Here is a 16,745-nt window from a genome sequence, read left to right as displayed (position 1 = left end):
TTCAAAAGTTTGTCTCCAAGCGGAGTTTGAATTTAACACCAAAAATCAGGTTTTCTTCTTCTCCGAACTACTTCAGCTTCCCTTATTCACAGAGGGACAAACAAAGGCTGTTTTGGGAAAAGAAAAGCCTCTCTCCCTCCTCCAACGTCAGCTAAAAAGAAAAGAGAAAGCCGGGCCTGTCACCACAACAGTCTGCTGGGAGGGAGGACGTCATTACACGCCAACAACGCACGACGACGGCGGCGGTCAAGTGCCACGCGCTCGGCCTCTCTTCCGTTAAGCAGATAAAAGGTGGCATCTGTCTTTATTGTGCGAGTAAATCCCCTCCGCCATTGACCGCAGACACTTCACATGTTGATGAGGAGGAGGACGTATAGATAGGAGGCCCCCCGTCCGCTTTGTTCACCTCCCTCTTTGGGGAGACGTTATGCAAATCCAACAAACCGTTTGTGATTTCCATCTTAGCTGACAAATAATTGAGGTGCTTTGGTTAGATGGAGTTATTTTTCTACTCCAGGGTTTTTGGATCTTACCTAAAAGCTGATAAAAACTTTTTTCTCATCAGGAAGAAACTGGAATGTTTTGGAGACCTTCCAAAGGTCAACAAGGCTCTGTAGAACTTATGCAAATATTTAATGCAACTGACGAGCCTCTTACTCAACAAGCGAAAGAAAGAAACAAAGGAGGAAGAGGAAGGCTGAGGCTTTGTCTTATCATAACTAATCAGCAGCCGGGGGTGAAATGATACTCTATTCAAAGCACTGAGGAGGGGCCCGCCTGCTGATTTGCATGAAATTCGTTGGGAGAGTTTTAAAGGTGTGTTCACTGCAGGCCATAACAGGAAGCAATCCCATAAATCAATCACCAACGTTTACTCAGCATTACACAGTGTACACAGAGGGAATAAAAACACTTTTTGAGGTTTAATAGAAACTCCGATTGAGCGTAACTAAATGCAAAAACCTGAGTCCACTTATTCCACTTCCATGTTGGAAAAAAATACATCTGCATGGGTCTGGAGGAAGACGAGTTTCATCCAAGAGCAAATTACAGATGAATCCTGGAAATAAAGCCTCTGTTTTTGCCATAATGCAGAGGATAAGTTTTCCTTCACAGATGCACGTTGCATCACGTGGATACGGGATTTTAAAATGACGGGAAATCTCCATCATTTAGTGCCAAGGCGGTTTAGATTCCATTCTGCATGCGGGCAAAAGTTACGTAACGTTTCCTGTTCAGTGACTCTGGCCTGCTTGATTCCATAAAACTCTTCGATACTGATATTTAATGTCTCCTGGTTTGACCACTTACATTGGAGGAAGAAGGTTCATCGGCCCAATTAACTGTGTCGCCATACTGTGACTTGGACTTTGTTCCCAGCTGGGGTCTTTCTGTATTGAGTTCAGATGTTCTACTCCCACAGTCCAAAGGCATGCATGTTAGGTGGGTGTGGGTGTGTTGTCAGACGCATAAGCCAAACTCCGCACCAGGAACTTGGTTGATGATTAAGAGACTAAAGGGTTAGGTTAGGGTGGTTGTGGCTCAGGAGGTCGAACAAGTCATCTATTAATTGGATGGTTGGTGGTTTGATCCCTTGCTGCTCGCCAAAGTATCCTTGGGAAAGATACTGAACGCTGAGTTGCTCTCTGATGTGTTCATCAGAGTATGAATATTAGATAGAAGGCACACAGACAAGGGAAAAAGTGCTTGAATGAATAGGTGAGTTTTTCCTGGGAATGCATGCCATGCTGCCATGAGTTTTTTAGACAGCAGACGGAGTGTTTAGTTATCAGCCAATACTGGCAGTGCACCAACACATATATCTGCTAATTAGTGCAAAGCAACATACTAAAAAAAATTCATATTTTACTCACCACTCAGATAATCTATTAAAATGCTCCATCAGGCCATCACGTGGCCACTAGAGAAACTGCAGTTTTTGGCAGCTCCAACAGATTCCCAAACCAAAAGGGCAGGTAACATGCGAATCCCGTTTGGTGTGTTCCTGCAGCTCTTCAATCATTCTTATTATTTCACACTGGTACTACAATCAACAAAACAACCACTTCCACAACAAACACCACAAAGTTGAAAGGAGCGGAGAGAAAAATCTATTAACCCTGCCCCCTATCTACCATCGACTTATATCACGATGCAGCAAAAATCAGGAACAAACTAATATGACATTCTTCCGTCGATAAACCACATCAATTCATTCGCATTCTTATACTGAGTATCGTTTTAAACATATAACACTTTTTAAAACATTGTAGATTTATACAATTCTTTAAATTATAATGAAGTGAATTCCACAGTCTTATACCCCTAACCGTTGTGCTCATTAATCTTTGTGTAGTCCTGGCTAACTGATGTTTAAAATAAAATTTCCTTCTATTCTCTTCTCCCCTTGAACACATCAAAAATACTCTTTGTAACTTAAAAGGCAAAATATTATTTTTAGCCTTAAACATAATTAATAATGTCCGTAATTTCACTAAATCTCCTAATTTTAATAATTTTGATTCTATAAATAATTTGTTTGTATGTTCTCTATATTTAACATTATGAATTATTCGTATAACTTTCTTCTGTAATAGGTTTAAAGGTTTTATGGTATTCTCATATGTATTCCCCCAAACTTCAACACAATAGTTGATATATGAAAAAAACAAAGAAAAATATAAAATACGCATTGTTTTATAATTTAATAAATCTCTTATACTACCCAGAATATAAATACTTTTGACCATTTTCTTTCTAATATGTTCAATATGAGATTTCCATGTCAAATTCTCATCCACTATTACACCCAAAAAACGAAATTCAGTAACTCTTTCAATCAATTCTTCCTCTATAAACATAATGACTTTATCCTCCTTTACACGATTGCCAAATATCATATATTTCGTTTTTGTCAGATTCAAAGATAATTTATTTACATCAAACCATTTTTTTATTCTTAACATCTCAGAAGTCATAATTTCAACCAAGTCTTTCAAATTCTCTCCATCCTCATCATAATGTCGGTCCATGATCAACATTTCAAATGATCAATTACGTTGCTGTGATGTCATAGCTTTGGAATGTGGATGGAAAACACCCAACATTGTCATGATGATGCAGGGAAGCCAACATGAGGATATCCGATCGTGGTGCTTAGACAGTCCCAACTATTTTATCCAGTGACTGGTCACATGTTTTAATGTGAGGAAAGCTCATTTTGTGAAGGGTGGTGACTCTTTGTAAGAACAAGGGCTTTGCTGATCAGCCCCCAAAGAGCCAATCACCAGAGGAAAAATCAAACATATACAACATATGAGAAAAATCCTAAAATCCACCACACTGCACATCCAATGACCTTGAGCACAGTCTGAGTGAAGACCCGGTATGTGCACCAGTTCGATTCAGTTCTAACCAACACTCGTGGAGGGGTAGCTGTTCTTGTGAGTTGTGGACAGAGGGACGAGGAACACTTTAGCATGAGTTTGTTGGTCCTTCGCCTGGATGAACCAAAAATGTTCCAATACAACTGTGGCATTAAACACACGTGACGCCTGTGTCTCCACATTGAACTCCAACTGGACAACTTCACAGATATGTAGAGAAAATATCTGGCTCTCCAATCGTTCTGTTGGAATGTCTTTTGAGGTTTTTAGATGCAAAATTTGCATCTCGGGATAAAATGATCAGCTGTCATGCTCAGGATCCTATATTGTTTAGGATAAGAGGACACTGAGATAGGACATGTAGGTTAACTCTTAAACTCAACTTCCAAAAGCCTCATTTCTTACCTCCCTTCAACACACAATCCAATATTTTTAAAACCTTTCTTTTCCCATCACCTTGAAACCAGTTGCGGCAGATGGCTGCCCCTCCCTGAACCTGGTAATGCATGACGTTTCCTTTCCACTGTCACTAAGTGCTTGCTCATAGATGGTTACATGATTGTTGGGGGTCCTTTCTAATATTGCAGGGTCTTTACAATATAAAGCACCATGGGGTGACTGTTGTTGTGATTTGGTGCTATATATGGTAAATGGACTGGTTCTTATATAACGCTTTTCTACTTTACCTGAGTATAACTAGTATTTACACATGTTCACACTCCGATGGATGCTTTGGAGAGCAACATGAGGTTAGTATTTGGCATAAAGACAAGAGCAGTCAGGAAACCACCAACCTTTCAATAGCTGCTCTACAGCCACCCCCTAAATAAAATTGAATTGAGTTGAATTGAATTTTGGTACTTTACAAAAGCCTGGCTGTGCAGAATAAACAATAAAACTGAAAACATAAAATCAAGTGTTTGTTCAGAATGAGGACATGGGAAAGTTTGGGTTTCTAATACTCAGATTTAAAAACAACAAAACACTGGAGTCCAGGATGTTCATCACTTTAAAAGGTTTTTGGAGTTTTTCCATTTTTTTTGGCTGCAAACCTCAACAATAAACAAGCAGAAGGTCCAGCTTTCTCCTAAAATAAGAACTCCAGAAGAAGTCCAGGAATTCTAGCGGTGCCACGAATCCTCCCGAGGGCCTCCGAGCTTTTCTAATTTGACTTCGTGGAGCAGAAAAAACACACAAGTCTCTCATGTCCCTCATGTTTACAGCCAGAGCCTGGTATCGCGTAAACCCCTCTCCCCTCTGCCTTTATGAGATAGAATTTCAATCGTCTCTGCTTTTCCGAACTCGTAAACGGTGTAATGAGTTTCATTTGCTTCGGCTACGTGGGGCTCAAACCGCCACGGTGACCGCAGCAGTGTTCATAAAGATCACAGGGAATCCTCTCACACACACTCGGTGCTCACTTCTGCTCAGCACATGCCAGCTCTGCCTGGTGACTCCTACATTTGGTGTGAATTTCCAGGCCATTAATTTAGGGAACATCACTTCTAAAGGAAACTGCCCCGACATTTGTGGTTCCTCTTTCAAACGCTCTCCATTAAAGCCTCTATTAACCAGCCCGCACTGCATAAATCACTGCTTAAAACGGCGCAGCGACACATGACAACAACATGCGCTCCCGGCTTTTATTTCTACAAACGTCTGCGGTGAGCATGGCAAAACACAGGAGAACAGGGGTGGAAAAAACAAAACAAATTTGTTTCAATTCTTGACTTTTCAAAACAGTTATTGCTGATTCTTTAAAAGTAAATGAAGGAACAATTAAAAACACTGCTTTAAATAAGAGCATTAAATACATTATGTTAGAAAGTGGCTAATGAGGGATTTGAAGGCCTATGTGTTGATGTTGCCATTGTTACACTAGTTTGACAAACTTTTTTTTTAAATAAAGCTCCATTTGTGAGGCTTTTTTGGAACTTTCAGTCACATCCTGCAGCAGGAAAACACAACATGCAGTTAACAAGCAAGTCGGTGTGCTGTGAGCAAGTATTTACATGTAAAAATATGATTTCTGTGGTTAAGAACCAGCTTGTCAAATGTGAGTTTAATGAGCTCCAGAATAAACTGGTGAAATTTGCCAACGTTATCCCAGAAGTTACATCCTGTTTACCTTTGGTTACTCAACACTAGTTTAGCACCCCAGATGAGGATCGTAGGAAGGCTCCATTTAACTGATGTAAATAAACTCACTCTGGTCTAATCTTCCAAGCTTTTCATCAAGCTTGTGCCTCGGTTTCAGTAGGTGGATTTAAGGATTTTGGTCATCGTGTAGTTTGACGTGCAGTGGTTAAACTGTGCAGTATAACTCTGCCACATCACTAATAGCACGTTACACATGGAAACACTCAGGCTTGTATTTTTGGAAGTGTTTTGGCATCTTAAAGAAGTCTATACATTTACTTTGTGAAGTATGTGTGTCTGTTAAAACTATGGCTGATTTAAAGGGAGGAGCAGGTAAGATCATTCATCATGTTTGTTTGTTTTTTTTTTTGTTTTTTTTAAAATACAGGAACAGTTATTGTGTAACTCTAGGCACAATTATTGTACATGGTGGTTTTCATGTTTGTTTAGCAAAGACCAGCAGAGAATACAGTTTTGATGAATATTTATGTACTCTTCTAATCATTGCAGAATAAATCTATTGTGACTTTTAAGAGGGTGTGGGAGAGGATAAAAAAAAACCTCACCAAGCACAGACTTGTCATCAACAGTCAGCTTGTAATGCATCAGGACACATTTTACACTACAAAAGATATGTGGACTCCTAAACGTCAGCGAGTGGGTCGAGTATTTGGATCACAGTTAGGTGTTAATCTCTGAAGCTTAAAAATGAAGCCAAATCCAAATTCTGCAGTTCCCCTAATGGCCACTAAAGGCTGGCTCCAAAAGGGAGGCAATCTCCACAGATGTCCATGTTAAAAACTTTACAGCAGAAATAAATATTAGTCTAGTTCAAGTCTAGTTGTTTTAGGTCTCTTTATTCAATTGCTCTGTGCAGAAACAGTTTTTTTCTTCACTGCAATCTCGGCGTGACCGCAGCAATATGATAGCGACCAAATAAAAGAGGTTTTTGGTACAGCAACCAGCTAGCAACCACTTGCCAACCAGTTGGAGAAAACCAATTTTCCATCATGTCGCAGGAGGAAGCTCTCATATCACTTAATCCAGGTAAGACAGGTAGATGAAGGTATTTCAGGTGTTTTGTTAGTTGGACAAAAGGCACACATTTTAAACACAATTTTGATTTTAAAAGTGTTAAATCAACAGGAGCTTGATTTAGGCTTTTGGGTCCTTTTTTATCAGGTTGCCAACTGGTCTCCGATGATCACAATGATTCCTAGTGGTCATTTCCGCTTCTATTTAGTTCTGTCACTATACAAATACAGACCATTTGCCATCTGTCAACTTGTTTCTAACACATTTTTTAAGCGGAGTTATCATGCCACAAAGGGTTGAACTTATTAGATGTGGCTGCCAGTATGAAACCATTTTCACAAAAGACGCCAATTCTTTAAAATGTTTAATATGAAAAAGACAGCAACAATAAAAACAGTTTAAAACGGGCGATGCTTGAATTAAATGAACATTTGATCAACAGAAAGACAACAACAAACTTGACCGGAATCTCACTCCAAACCTTTGTTAGTCTGGGATGCATTTCAGTTGGTACCAGCATAACCACAAAGGATCATTCAATACAGTTTCTTCTTCAGTCCTACTGTGGAACCCAGTTTCTGAGTAGACCAAACCAGTTCAGGGTTTGCTGTGTCTATCTAAATTCTCCTTAAGGGTCATGTAATCTTTGTTGTTGCCTGTCCAAAGACTAACCCTTTTTAACTTTCTCTGCATATTTTCCATGTAAAATTCCAAACGCCGTCCAGATGTTTGACTTTGCCCAGGGCTCCAAACAATGTGGCTACAATGTGCAACCGGCTATTTTCCAGCTTTTTTTTCTCTCTCCAGACATCTCAAATACTTTTCAGGCCTCTCGGACCGAGAACGAGGTTTTAACGGTGCTTTTGGGGAAACACGGCCGCTCGTCTGCTTTAACGCTTATCGGTCGTCGAGGGGTAGAAATCGCAGCAGGAGCGGGGTGACCGTGAAACCGTACTCCTGAAAAATCTGCTTTTTCCATTTGGTTTAATACGTCTGACCGATGCACTCCCCCCCTCCTCTGGATACCAGAACGCTCAGCTGTAACCCAGCTTTACATAACCGCACTGAACATACCATAAACTCTCTCATTCACGCAAACACGTGAACCGTTTCCAAAAAACAAAGAATTAAAAACAGCGAACACTGGCACACCAACCACATCCATCCCTCCCCATCCCCAACCCTTATTAAAACTGTTTTCCCCTGGAAACACTCAGCTAATGTTTTCCAAAACTCCTTCTCTTTCCCCCTCCCTCGTTTGCTCCGTGCCTCGGGGCCGAAGGGGTCTGCTCCATATTGTCTTCATTAAAGTCGCAGAGTGTCGACCTGGTTTGGAAACATGGTGTGTGTTCTCCTGTGTGTGTGTGTGTGTGTGTGTGGGGGGGGGGGGGGGGGGGTGGAGGAGGTTGAGGCTCCTGAGTCCTAAACCACATTCTTTAAATTCCCTGTAAGAAGAAAAAAGAAAGAGAGCGAGAGAAAAATGAGACAACTACAAAGAAAAACACAAAAAAAAGGGGTGGGGGTCAACTTTATCAAATTAAGTAAGGCTAAACACACATATTAGACACCAAAGATGGAGGCAGTCTGGAGGACAGACACACAAGCACACACTCGTGCCAATAAAAATGCTAAATAACATCTGGCTGAGGTAAATCCTGTCACTCCCATGGAAACAAAAGCAAAAAGGGGAATCGATATGGAAATGACAACGGTAAGCAACACTTGGAGCTCATTTGCATGAGGGCACAGATTGGTTTCACACGCAGACAAAGCAAGTGTTTTGACACAATGGCTGCATTATGAAGTCTAGTCGACGGTTTACTTTGCAAATAGTGCCGCCTTGTTTGTCCTTTGTCATGTTAAACGGCCCGTCGGAGGCAAAACAAACACGCTGCACGCGCACACACACACACGCATACACACACGCATGTACGCATGGATTGCAGATGAGTAATTGCCCTGACGCACTGAGGGAGGATGTCCTGTTTGTTGGCCATTGTGGAGCTGTCACTGTGGGCCTGTCATGTTCTCTCCCTGCAGTGACAACAACAGTTTGGAAAAAATGAGCCGTTTACAACATTTGGCGTGGACTTTTTTTTAAATTTGTTTTTGGGGTTTTATTTTTTCCCCATCCCCGTCTGGATGCTGAGACTCCACTGGTGGTTTAAATAAACGCTACAATGTCAACAGATTAAAAAGTATCCCGCTTATGAGGCTTTTGGACGTGCTTACACCAACGGAGGCTGGGATGAAAATCAGCCTCCTGATTTACTCCGATGAGGTCACCGATTCGAGAAAGAAAACACAAACACGGGGTCATCTGGCCTAAAAAAAAACATTCCCAGAGCCACAATGTGGTCATCCAGCAGTTTCTAACATAACCCCACAATAACAGAGCGACTTGGTTACCGTGGCATTGCCAGTGTTTAAGCCTAATGTTTTTATTTCCCCTTTCTCAGCAATAAAAGGGGCCAATTATCCATTTCCTCATTTTGTATATGCTTATATTACATAAAACACATTTAATGACCAGTTGACTAAACATTTAAACACCCATTTTCACCTGTGGGCTCTAAGACGTTGCGACGCCACCCGCCACTTAGTGGGGCTGCGTCCTCTCCGTTTTATTCTTCGCCTCGCTATTTTACGACACGCAGACATGAATGATGGGGGCACAAATCTGTAGACAACGACTGGCCGTGAGAGTAATCCAACCCATCACTACTCATCCACAGTGATGTGCAACCACATCTTTCACAGGCGTGTGGATCCAAAGGAGGAGGACTGTTTGTGCCAGCGGTGCTGATGCTGGCCAGACTCCACAAGGAAAAGCAACACATACTAATGCATACTTAGCACAAAAAGCAAGGAAATTTGCATTTGGTGGATTATATCCTGGTTGTAGCAACCCTTTGTCACTTTAAATGGTACCACATTTGTAAGGAAAATGCATTTATGGGTTGAGCAGCAGAGTTGAGTACGCGCCCCTTTGTGGGATGTGAACCCCAAGCCACCCTCGATGTGTTCATCCGACTGAATGTTACATAGAAGCATGTAAGCTTAGATATGGATTGCTTTTCAGTTAAATTCAAAGACATTCAAAAAGCACGTTGGCCATCAGTCAGCTCACTTTGGTCATTGACGTGTTTTTTTCCTTCGCCCCTTTAATTCCTCTGTGAAAGAAACTGACAAAATCTGCACCCCCGCTAATGAAAAGCGTTATGCTACATTGCTCTGGATAGGGTTGGAACTGTATAATCCGATTAAATAAGAAAGTCTGATCTATTTGCTGGTGTGGAACTGTATTACACTTTAATAATGTGTGAGGTGTTCAGCTGATGCCTGTCCAATCCTGTTAATAACTACTGTGGCTAAATAATTCATTGTTGTGTGTGAACGAGGCTCTGCTTGCTGTGTGTGTGTGTGTGTGTGTGTGTGTGTGTCCTGGGGCCACACAGTTTGCATTATGGAGGCTGGACAGCACTAACCTCACTGGAGCACCTTAACCTCCTCCTCTTCCTCCCGTCTCTGCCTTGGCGGCAATGGTATTGATTATTGGCAATCGTGGCGAGACTACAGGGCGGACAGAGCACGGAGCAGATCACACGCACCTAAATCTGATGAAGTCAGCACAGTTGGTCTAATTTTAGGTGTTTGTTGCCCTCACACAGGAAAGTGTCTCTGTCGCATGTTTTTATTTTAAGGAACTTTCCCTTTATCTAACTAAAGCCAGGTGGCATTTAAAGGAAATTACAGGTACAAAAGGAGGTGTGGCTACATGTGAGTCATGTTGCTACTATCTCGACTTTAAAAAACAAAAAAAAAGACCCCGATTGAGAAGCTGCTGACTTATTTTACGGGAAATTGTTGCTCACAATGCAGTTTTTTTCCTCTCCTCCTGCTGTGACGAGGGGAAACTCAAAAATCATGATGTGTGCTAAAAACAGGAAAAGTCCATCAAAAAGAGGAACAGCAGGCACAAGCGGACTTTCAACAACAGGACATCTGTGGTTAGAAATATTGATTAGATTCGGACTGTAATTAATGTGCCCTCTTCCTTTATTCTGGCTCCGCTGTTTGGCTGGTTTAGACTTGATAAAAGTGCCTGTCCCTCTTTTCCAGATGTAGATATTTAAATCTGGTAAAGTTACCAGAGTCCACCGTGGGCTCTGATGTTTACTCCATATCACAGCGTCCGTGGAAGCATCTATACTGTGCATGTTTGTGTGTATTTTACAGGCGTGTTCGTACAATCTCTCTTTCCCGCAACGCATGCATCTTATTTTGCGTCAACAGAGTGGAGAATTAACGACTGAAGGCGTAATCGTAATCAAAATGTAAAGGTGCTGCAATATTTCCCTGCAGAAGTGTGCAGATAAGGCACTGTTACACGGGGAGGCTGGCAGTTTACACACAAACAAGCACTCTCTGGGGAAATCACACTACTGGCCTTGTAAACCCAGAACCGTGAATGCACAAACAGCCTGACAGCTGCCGCAGCCTTGGACACTCACCTCATAAAAATCACATTTTAATTAATAAAGCCTCCGAGTGCGTGACGGGAGGGAAGCCACAGGAAAAGCTGAGTAACATCTGAATGTTTTCAATTGTTGCTTCTACTGCAGCACATGTACGCACGCAAACGGACTGGGTTGCAAAGACGGTAAGAAACGCTGACATCTCACATTTTTAGTTTTTGCAAGTTTTCATTAAGTGGCATGGAGATACTTTACTTTCATGACTGTCTGGGTCTGAAAAATGACACCAACGTCGTAGCGCCTTAAACCTGGACTCTATTTATTGGCCACAAGAGCCGGAGGAGCTGGATGAGGGAGAGGCAGGTCAGGCCATCTCTGCTTAGTCTGCTGCCCCCTCGACCCCAAGACTTGGCCGAAAATTAGGAGACATTTGTGGGATAGTTCTCACTGAACAGGACTCAGTGGAGCTAAAAGTGTAAAAATCATTATTTAGAACTGCTTCTGGACAAAAAGCTCAAATAGTATTTTAGTTTTTGCTAAAAACCTGACCTAGCTTGACCCCTCATGCTGATTTGGGGAATATGTGCTGGTATGAATTAGGTTGCGTTGCTACAAATCCTCTGATGTGACAACACCAGTAAGTGAAGGGTGACAATAGTGCAAAGGTTTTCCAGACATGTGAAACATGTGAGACATGAGAAACTACAGGCAACCGTGGCAACCTGCTGGTAACCAAAGCAACTGCTAGGATGATTTTTGCTGCAACAACTTTTTTGTAATCGGTTTCACCCAATGAGAGCTGGAAACCTCCAGGAAAGTGTGTCAACATGTTGGGGAATACCTAACACAGAAAGACAGACAACCATTCATACTTATGGGCAATTTACAGTGACCAGTTAACCTAACTGTAGGAGGAACCCGGAGTACCCGGTGAGAACAAGCACAAACACAGGGAGAACATGCAAACGCCACACAGATGGTGAAGTCAGACTCGGGACCTTCCTGCTGTGAGGCAACAGTGCTAACAACCACCAGCTGGGATATCATGCTGAAAACAGCATCCCCCTTGTAAAAACATTCATAATGTGAAGGAGAGATTTTGCAGATGAGACACACTGTCTTATTTTTCATGAAATGAGCCATATGTACGCCTCGCATCTCTGTAAATACCTGCCAACATGACAGTGTTCTGTGGGCTCAAACTGGCCACGATGCATACGTACAGTCATGTTTTAACATATGGGATCAGAAGCTGACACATGGCGAGTGAAAAACGGAGCGACGGTGGCTTTTGGAGATTACCACTTTAACATTTGTATCCATTCGTGCGAGCTGAAAGAGCAGATGTGGGCACACAAACATACGTACACTCCCACTCTGCCCAGTTTCTCAGAGAAACCGATGTTTATAAGCAGCAGTTTGTTCCAAACCCAAGAAACACTTATCCAGCCCGATGATGTCATGCAGACATGTTTGCTTTGAGGTGTGTGTGTGTTGTAGGCTATCCTTTATTCAGCGCTCGTGTGTGTGCATAAGTTAAGTTAGCAAACACGCTGGGCTTTCTTTTTGGGAAACAGACAACATCCAGTGTTTAAAATTGTAACACGCAGACTGCCCACTGGGATTATGGTGCTGTGTGGTAACAATAAATGTGACAGAGAGCAGAAGCGACAGACAGAGGAGGAGGAGAAAAAAAGAAAACAAAAAAAGCGACATAAAACAGATTTGACAATTTGAAACCAGGAGAGAGATCAGAGAAAGGAGGGAAAAAGGGATAGGAAATTCTCTGGATTTATAAAAAATGAAACATAATTAGCTCAACTGCAAAATGTATGCAGAAGTTTTTAAAATAAATTTAAGAAGTAGAAACGTCAGAATTCAGCCGAAAGTATAAACTTGACAGAGTTAACCGTTTCATTTTCTGTCCTCAGCGGGAGCTAACGGTGAATGAGGGATCTGATCAAACACAGAGGAGGCACATGGGATGCAGGAGCCAAACATAAACTTCACTTGCTTCTCTCATCTTTGGCTCGTCTGCATTCATTTATTCTCCCTTTTATTCCCTCCATCCGTCCACTCACCGGTTCCCTCTGTTGGCTCTAATAAAAGCCGTATGACTGGAAAAGAGCGATACTTTCAGCCCCTCCAGTTGTGATGATTTAATGCGAGCCAACAGACCAACTGGATTTCGGCAAACAGACTCCCGATCCCCCCTCGCCTCCCCTGATTTGATGTGACCTGAAGTTTTTCAAAGCTGAGGATTTAATGCTGTTTGGATAAACCTATTCCACGTCCAGAAGGCTTTTTGTCATTTGCTACAGTCAGATGACTTGTTTAAATGTATGAAGGTTTAGATACTAATTGATACCATGTCCAGTCGACTGAGGGTAAAAATTTGAGAACGCACAATTTTCTCTCTGTTCTGGATTTCCATTCACACTGATCCACAGATTTCCATAAACAAACTTCCTTTCCAGCGAGTGGATTTGAGTTTGGACTTAACTGGGCAGATGATTGCCGAGAGCATTAACAGGTAGAAACCAAGTAGGACTGAAAACGAAGCCAATGCATTAATATAAAAAAGAGCTGTTCCTCTAGACTTAAAAGAAGAAGACATATTCCCTGTATGTCTGTGAAGGTTCTCAGTAATCCAGGTCATCGTAGTCAAAGGAGCTTGCAAAGAAAAGCGTCTGGACTTCTTTAAGTTGGTTTAAGACGTTTCACCTCTCATCTGAGAAGCTTCTTCACCGTCTTCCCTGTAGACTTCTATGTTAAAAAGTTCAGCCTTAGAGCTGAAATAAACAAACATGGTGGAAAAAAAAACAATAAAAAAAACTGTTGCGGTCTCTATAGCCAATTTACCCATTATAAAACTGCACAGGTGGGTGGATTTTATGTATTAATTATGATATATTTATTTATTTCATTTTGGCAGTCCTGACGCCTGGCTCTCATCATGAAATAATTTTATCTGTCAGCCTCACCCATCAAACTCAGGGGGCGGGGTTAACGCTGATCGAGTCAAAACCATTGCTTTGGCCTGGTGGCCATTGTTTCTAGCACACAACCGGCATGTGGAAGCTAACAGAACTGAGCTTTGAAAAACCCTGTTTGTGTGTTACCAAATACCGTTTTAATATTTTTTTAGCCGAGAATGTAGTGGTTTAATCTTCATGTGTCTGGTCGGTTTGTCAAGATACAGCCTCTTTGCAAAAGTGTTTCGATGATTTCGGAGATGTCTGCCCAGTCTCACAGCAAAGCGTGGGATAGACCCGCTCGCCTCGCAAGCAATCCCACCGACAAAGCGCAGGCCCCGGTACACAGCTGTAGTAACCCCCGCTGACTTCTTTTACTGAGGTTATATTTATCGATGTTTTATTTCCTGATGTTCTTATGTGTCCTACGTGTTTCAGTCGCCAATTCTGAATTATAACTAACATTAAAAACATGTTTAAGGAGGAGAGAGAGCAAATAAATCTGTTTAACATCTGATCTTTGGGTTTTTGTTCAGTAATCAGCGTGACCTGTGTATAAACGCGTAAAAGAGATAACGTTGGTGTTTCCGTCATGTAGTAACTGCTGGCTTTAACTGTACAAAGGTTGTTCGACACTATGAAACACATACAGACTTCATGATGTTCGGCTAATATTTTTATTGTGAATATTAATCATGCTGACCTCGCTCTGTACACCACGCAGCGAGGTCAGCATATCCACGATATCCTCAGCTCCATGAGTTAACACAAAGTTTCCCAGCTGACTATCTAACTGCCAACTATTCCAGAGACGTGAAAATATACAGCATAAAGAAAAGTGTAAGAGACTCAGCAGCAGATTAGAATTACAGTTATACATTTAATAAATCACCAAATGAATCCAAGAAACGAGCAAACCTGTTCCGACAATTTGAATTTGTATTCCCTCAGCTGCAGACTCGCTGCTGTTTAAATGTTTGAAAAGGAAGATTAGATATAAACAAACGTCAAACATAGACTCAGTCTGCCGTCACATTTGATATGAGGCCAGCACGTATAGTGGCCTCAGCAGGCTATTACTGAAATACACGTGCTATATCATAAACTATGATATAAATAGGGAGGTCCTACTAACATGTTTAGTTTTAAAGGACACCTTCCTGCCTTTAGTCTCATTCATGAGCAGTATTCGTTTTCTTCTAACATCCAGAAGTCTGCACAATGTGTTTCATAGTTTGTAACAAGCCTTTGACAGGTAAACATAACATGACCGAAAAAGCAAAAAAAAAGAAAAAAAAGAGAGAGAGAGTGTTGACATAAGAAGAGAAAATTCTCTCAATTATGGAGACAGACAAATGGTTCATTTATGTTTGATGTGTGTTTATTCCTCCCTAAATATCGTCGGTGAAGTTTGCCATGCACGTCAGATTTTCCTGCGCATTTTTATACCTCTGCCAACAGAGAGAGAAAAAAAATCACATTCTAACAGACAGCTGGTGCTTAGAATACAGTTGAATAACTATTAAAAAACAGATGATATTTAGATGATAGTTCAGTCTAACACATGTGCCAGTGGTTCATTAAACGTCTGTGAAACTATGCAGTTATGAAACGTAACTTTAACCTCAGCCAAACCGATTTGCTCAGTTGTAAATAAAACAGCGAAGTAAACGTGACCCGACAGACAGAACCTGAGTGAATGAAGTCCAGCGTTTAACCACTGAGAGCTAAAACTCAGCTGAGGTTTGAAAGCTGTGTGCCGGTGATTGGACATCAGCCGCTGATGAAGCTGTTCGCCTATAAAGTGCTCTGTAAGGAAACAAGCTCCAGCAGCTCTGCGCTCGGGGAAAACACTATATTTACTTATCTTGTGCAGAAAAATGCGCTGACATTGCTTTATATCGAGCACCGGCTGCCCAGTTAAACTGTGACTATCACCAGGTAACTAGGCATGTTTCTTGAATTAGCAGCAGGTGTTAAACAGCTGACAGATGAGGAGGAGGATGCATGCAGGTAAACTGAGGGTCTGTTGAGCTGATCGCTGGTTTCGTGAGAAAAATGTCAGCTCGTTCTTTATGTTACAGAAGCACAGAGACACAAGACCAGGCGGAAAGAGACGATCGTTCGGTGAAAATGAGAATCTGCGAATGCAACATGTGGAACACGGAGAGTGGAATATGTAAACAAACCGGTTAACGTAACCCCCTCGGTGCACTCTGCATGCTAATTGTTAGCAGAGCTAGTGAAATCTCTGAAAACATCTGAGCACTTTTGCAAACATGTTCTATGTTGACAACCTGACCAGACATACGTCGCGACATTCGCGGCTAAAACACTGTTAAAAGTGTAGCTGGTGACAGAAAAACGACCTGTGATTTGATCTGCATTCTGGGATAACTGGCTGCCCCAAGTCTACACAAGCAATCGATTTTCTAGGATCGACCTGTTTTGACTTACTTTGCACGGCAACCAATCAAATGTTAGAGAAGCTGCATGGGCAGCGTTAACCCCGCCCCCTGAGTTTGATGGGTGAGGCTGACAGATAAAATTATTTCAAGATGAGAGCCAGGCGTCAGGACTGCCAAAATGAAATAAATAAATATATCATTAAATAATTAATTACATGTGTCAATAATTAATTAATTAAATGTGTCAATAATTAATTAATTACATGTGTCATAACTATTTATTTAATTAATTAATTCCAATTTTAATTAATTATTGCCACATTT

The 16,745-nt window shown here is 41.5% G+C and overlaps 1 protein-coding gene across 1 annotated transcript in view; it reads right to left on the bottom strand.

The window, feature by feature from the left end:
• Nucleotides 1-6,914: 6,914 nt before the first annotated feature.
• hdac8 (histone deacetylase 8) overlaps nt 6,915-16,745 on the bottom strand; it is a 41,131-nt gene continuing 31,300 nt past the window's right edge. The window contains exon 12 of the mRNA XM_026162561.1: nt 6,915-8,005. Within this exon, the coding sequence (XP_026018346.1) occupies nt 7,983-8,005 (23 nt within the window). The 3' untranslated portion in view covers nt 6,915-7,982. The remainder of the gene's footprint in view (nt 8,006-16,745) is intronic.

The sequence above is a fragment of the Astatotilapia calliptera genome, chromosome 3 (assembly GCF_900246225.1).
Source record: "Astatotilapia calliptera chromosome 3, fAstCal1.2, whole genome shotgun sequence".
In the NCBI taxonomy this organism is placed as follows: domain Eukaryota; kingdom Metazoa; phylum Chordata; class Actinopteri; order Cichliformes; family Cichlidae; genus Astatotilapia; species Astatotilapia calliptera.
This window is presented reverse-complemented; position numbering and strand designations above follow the sequence as displayed.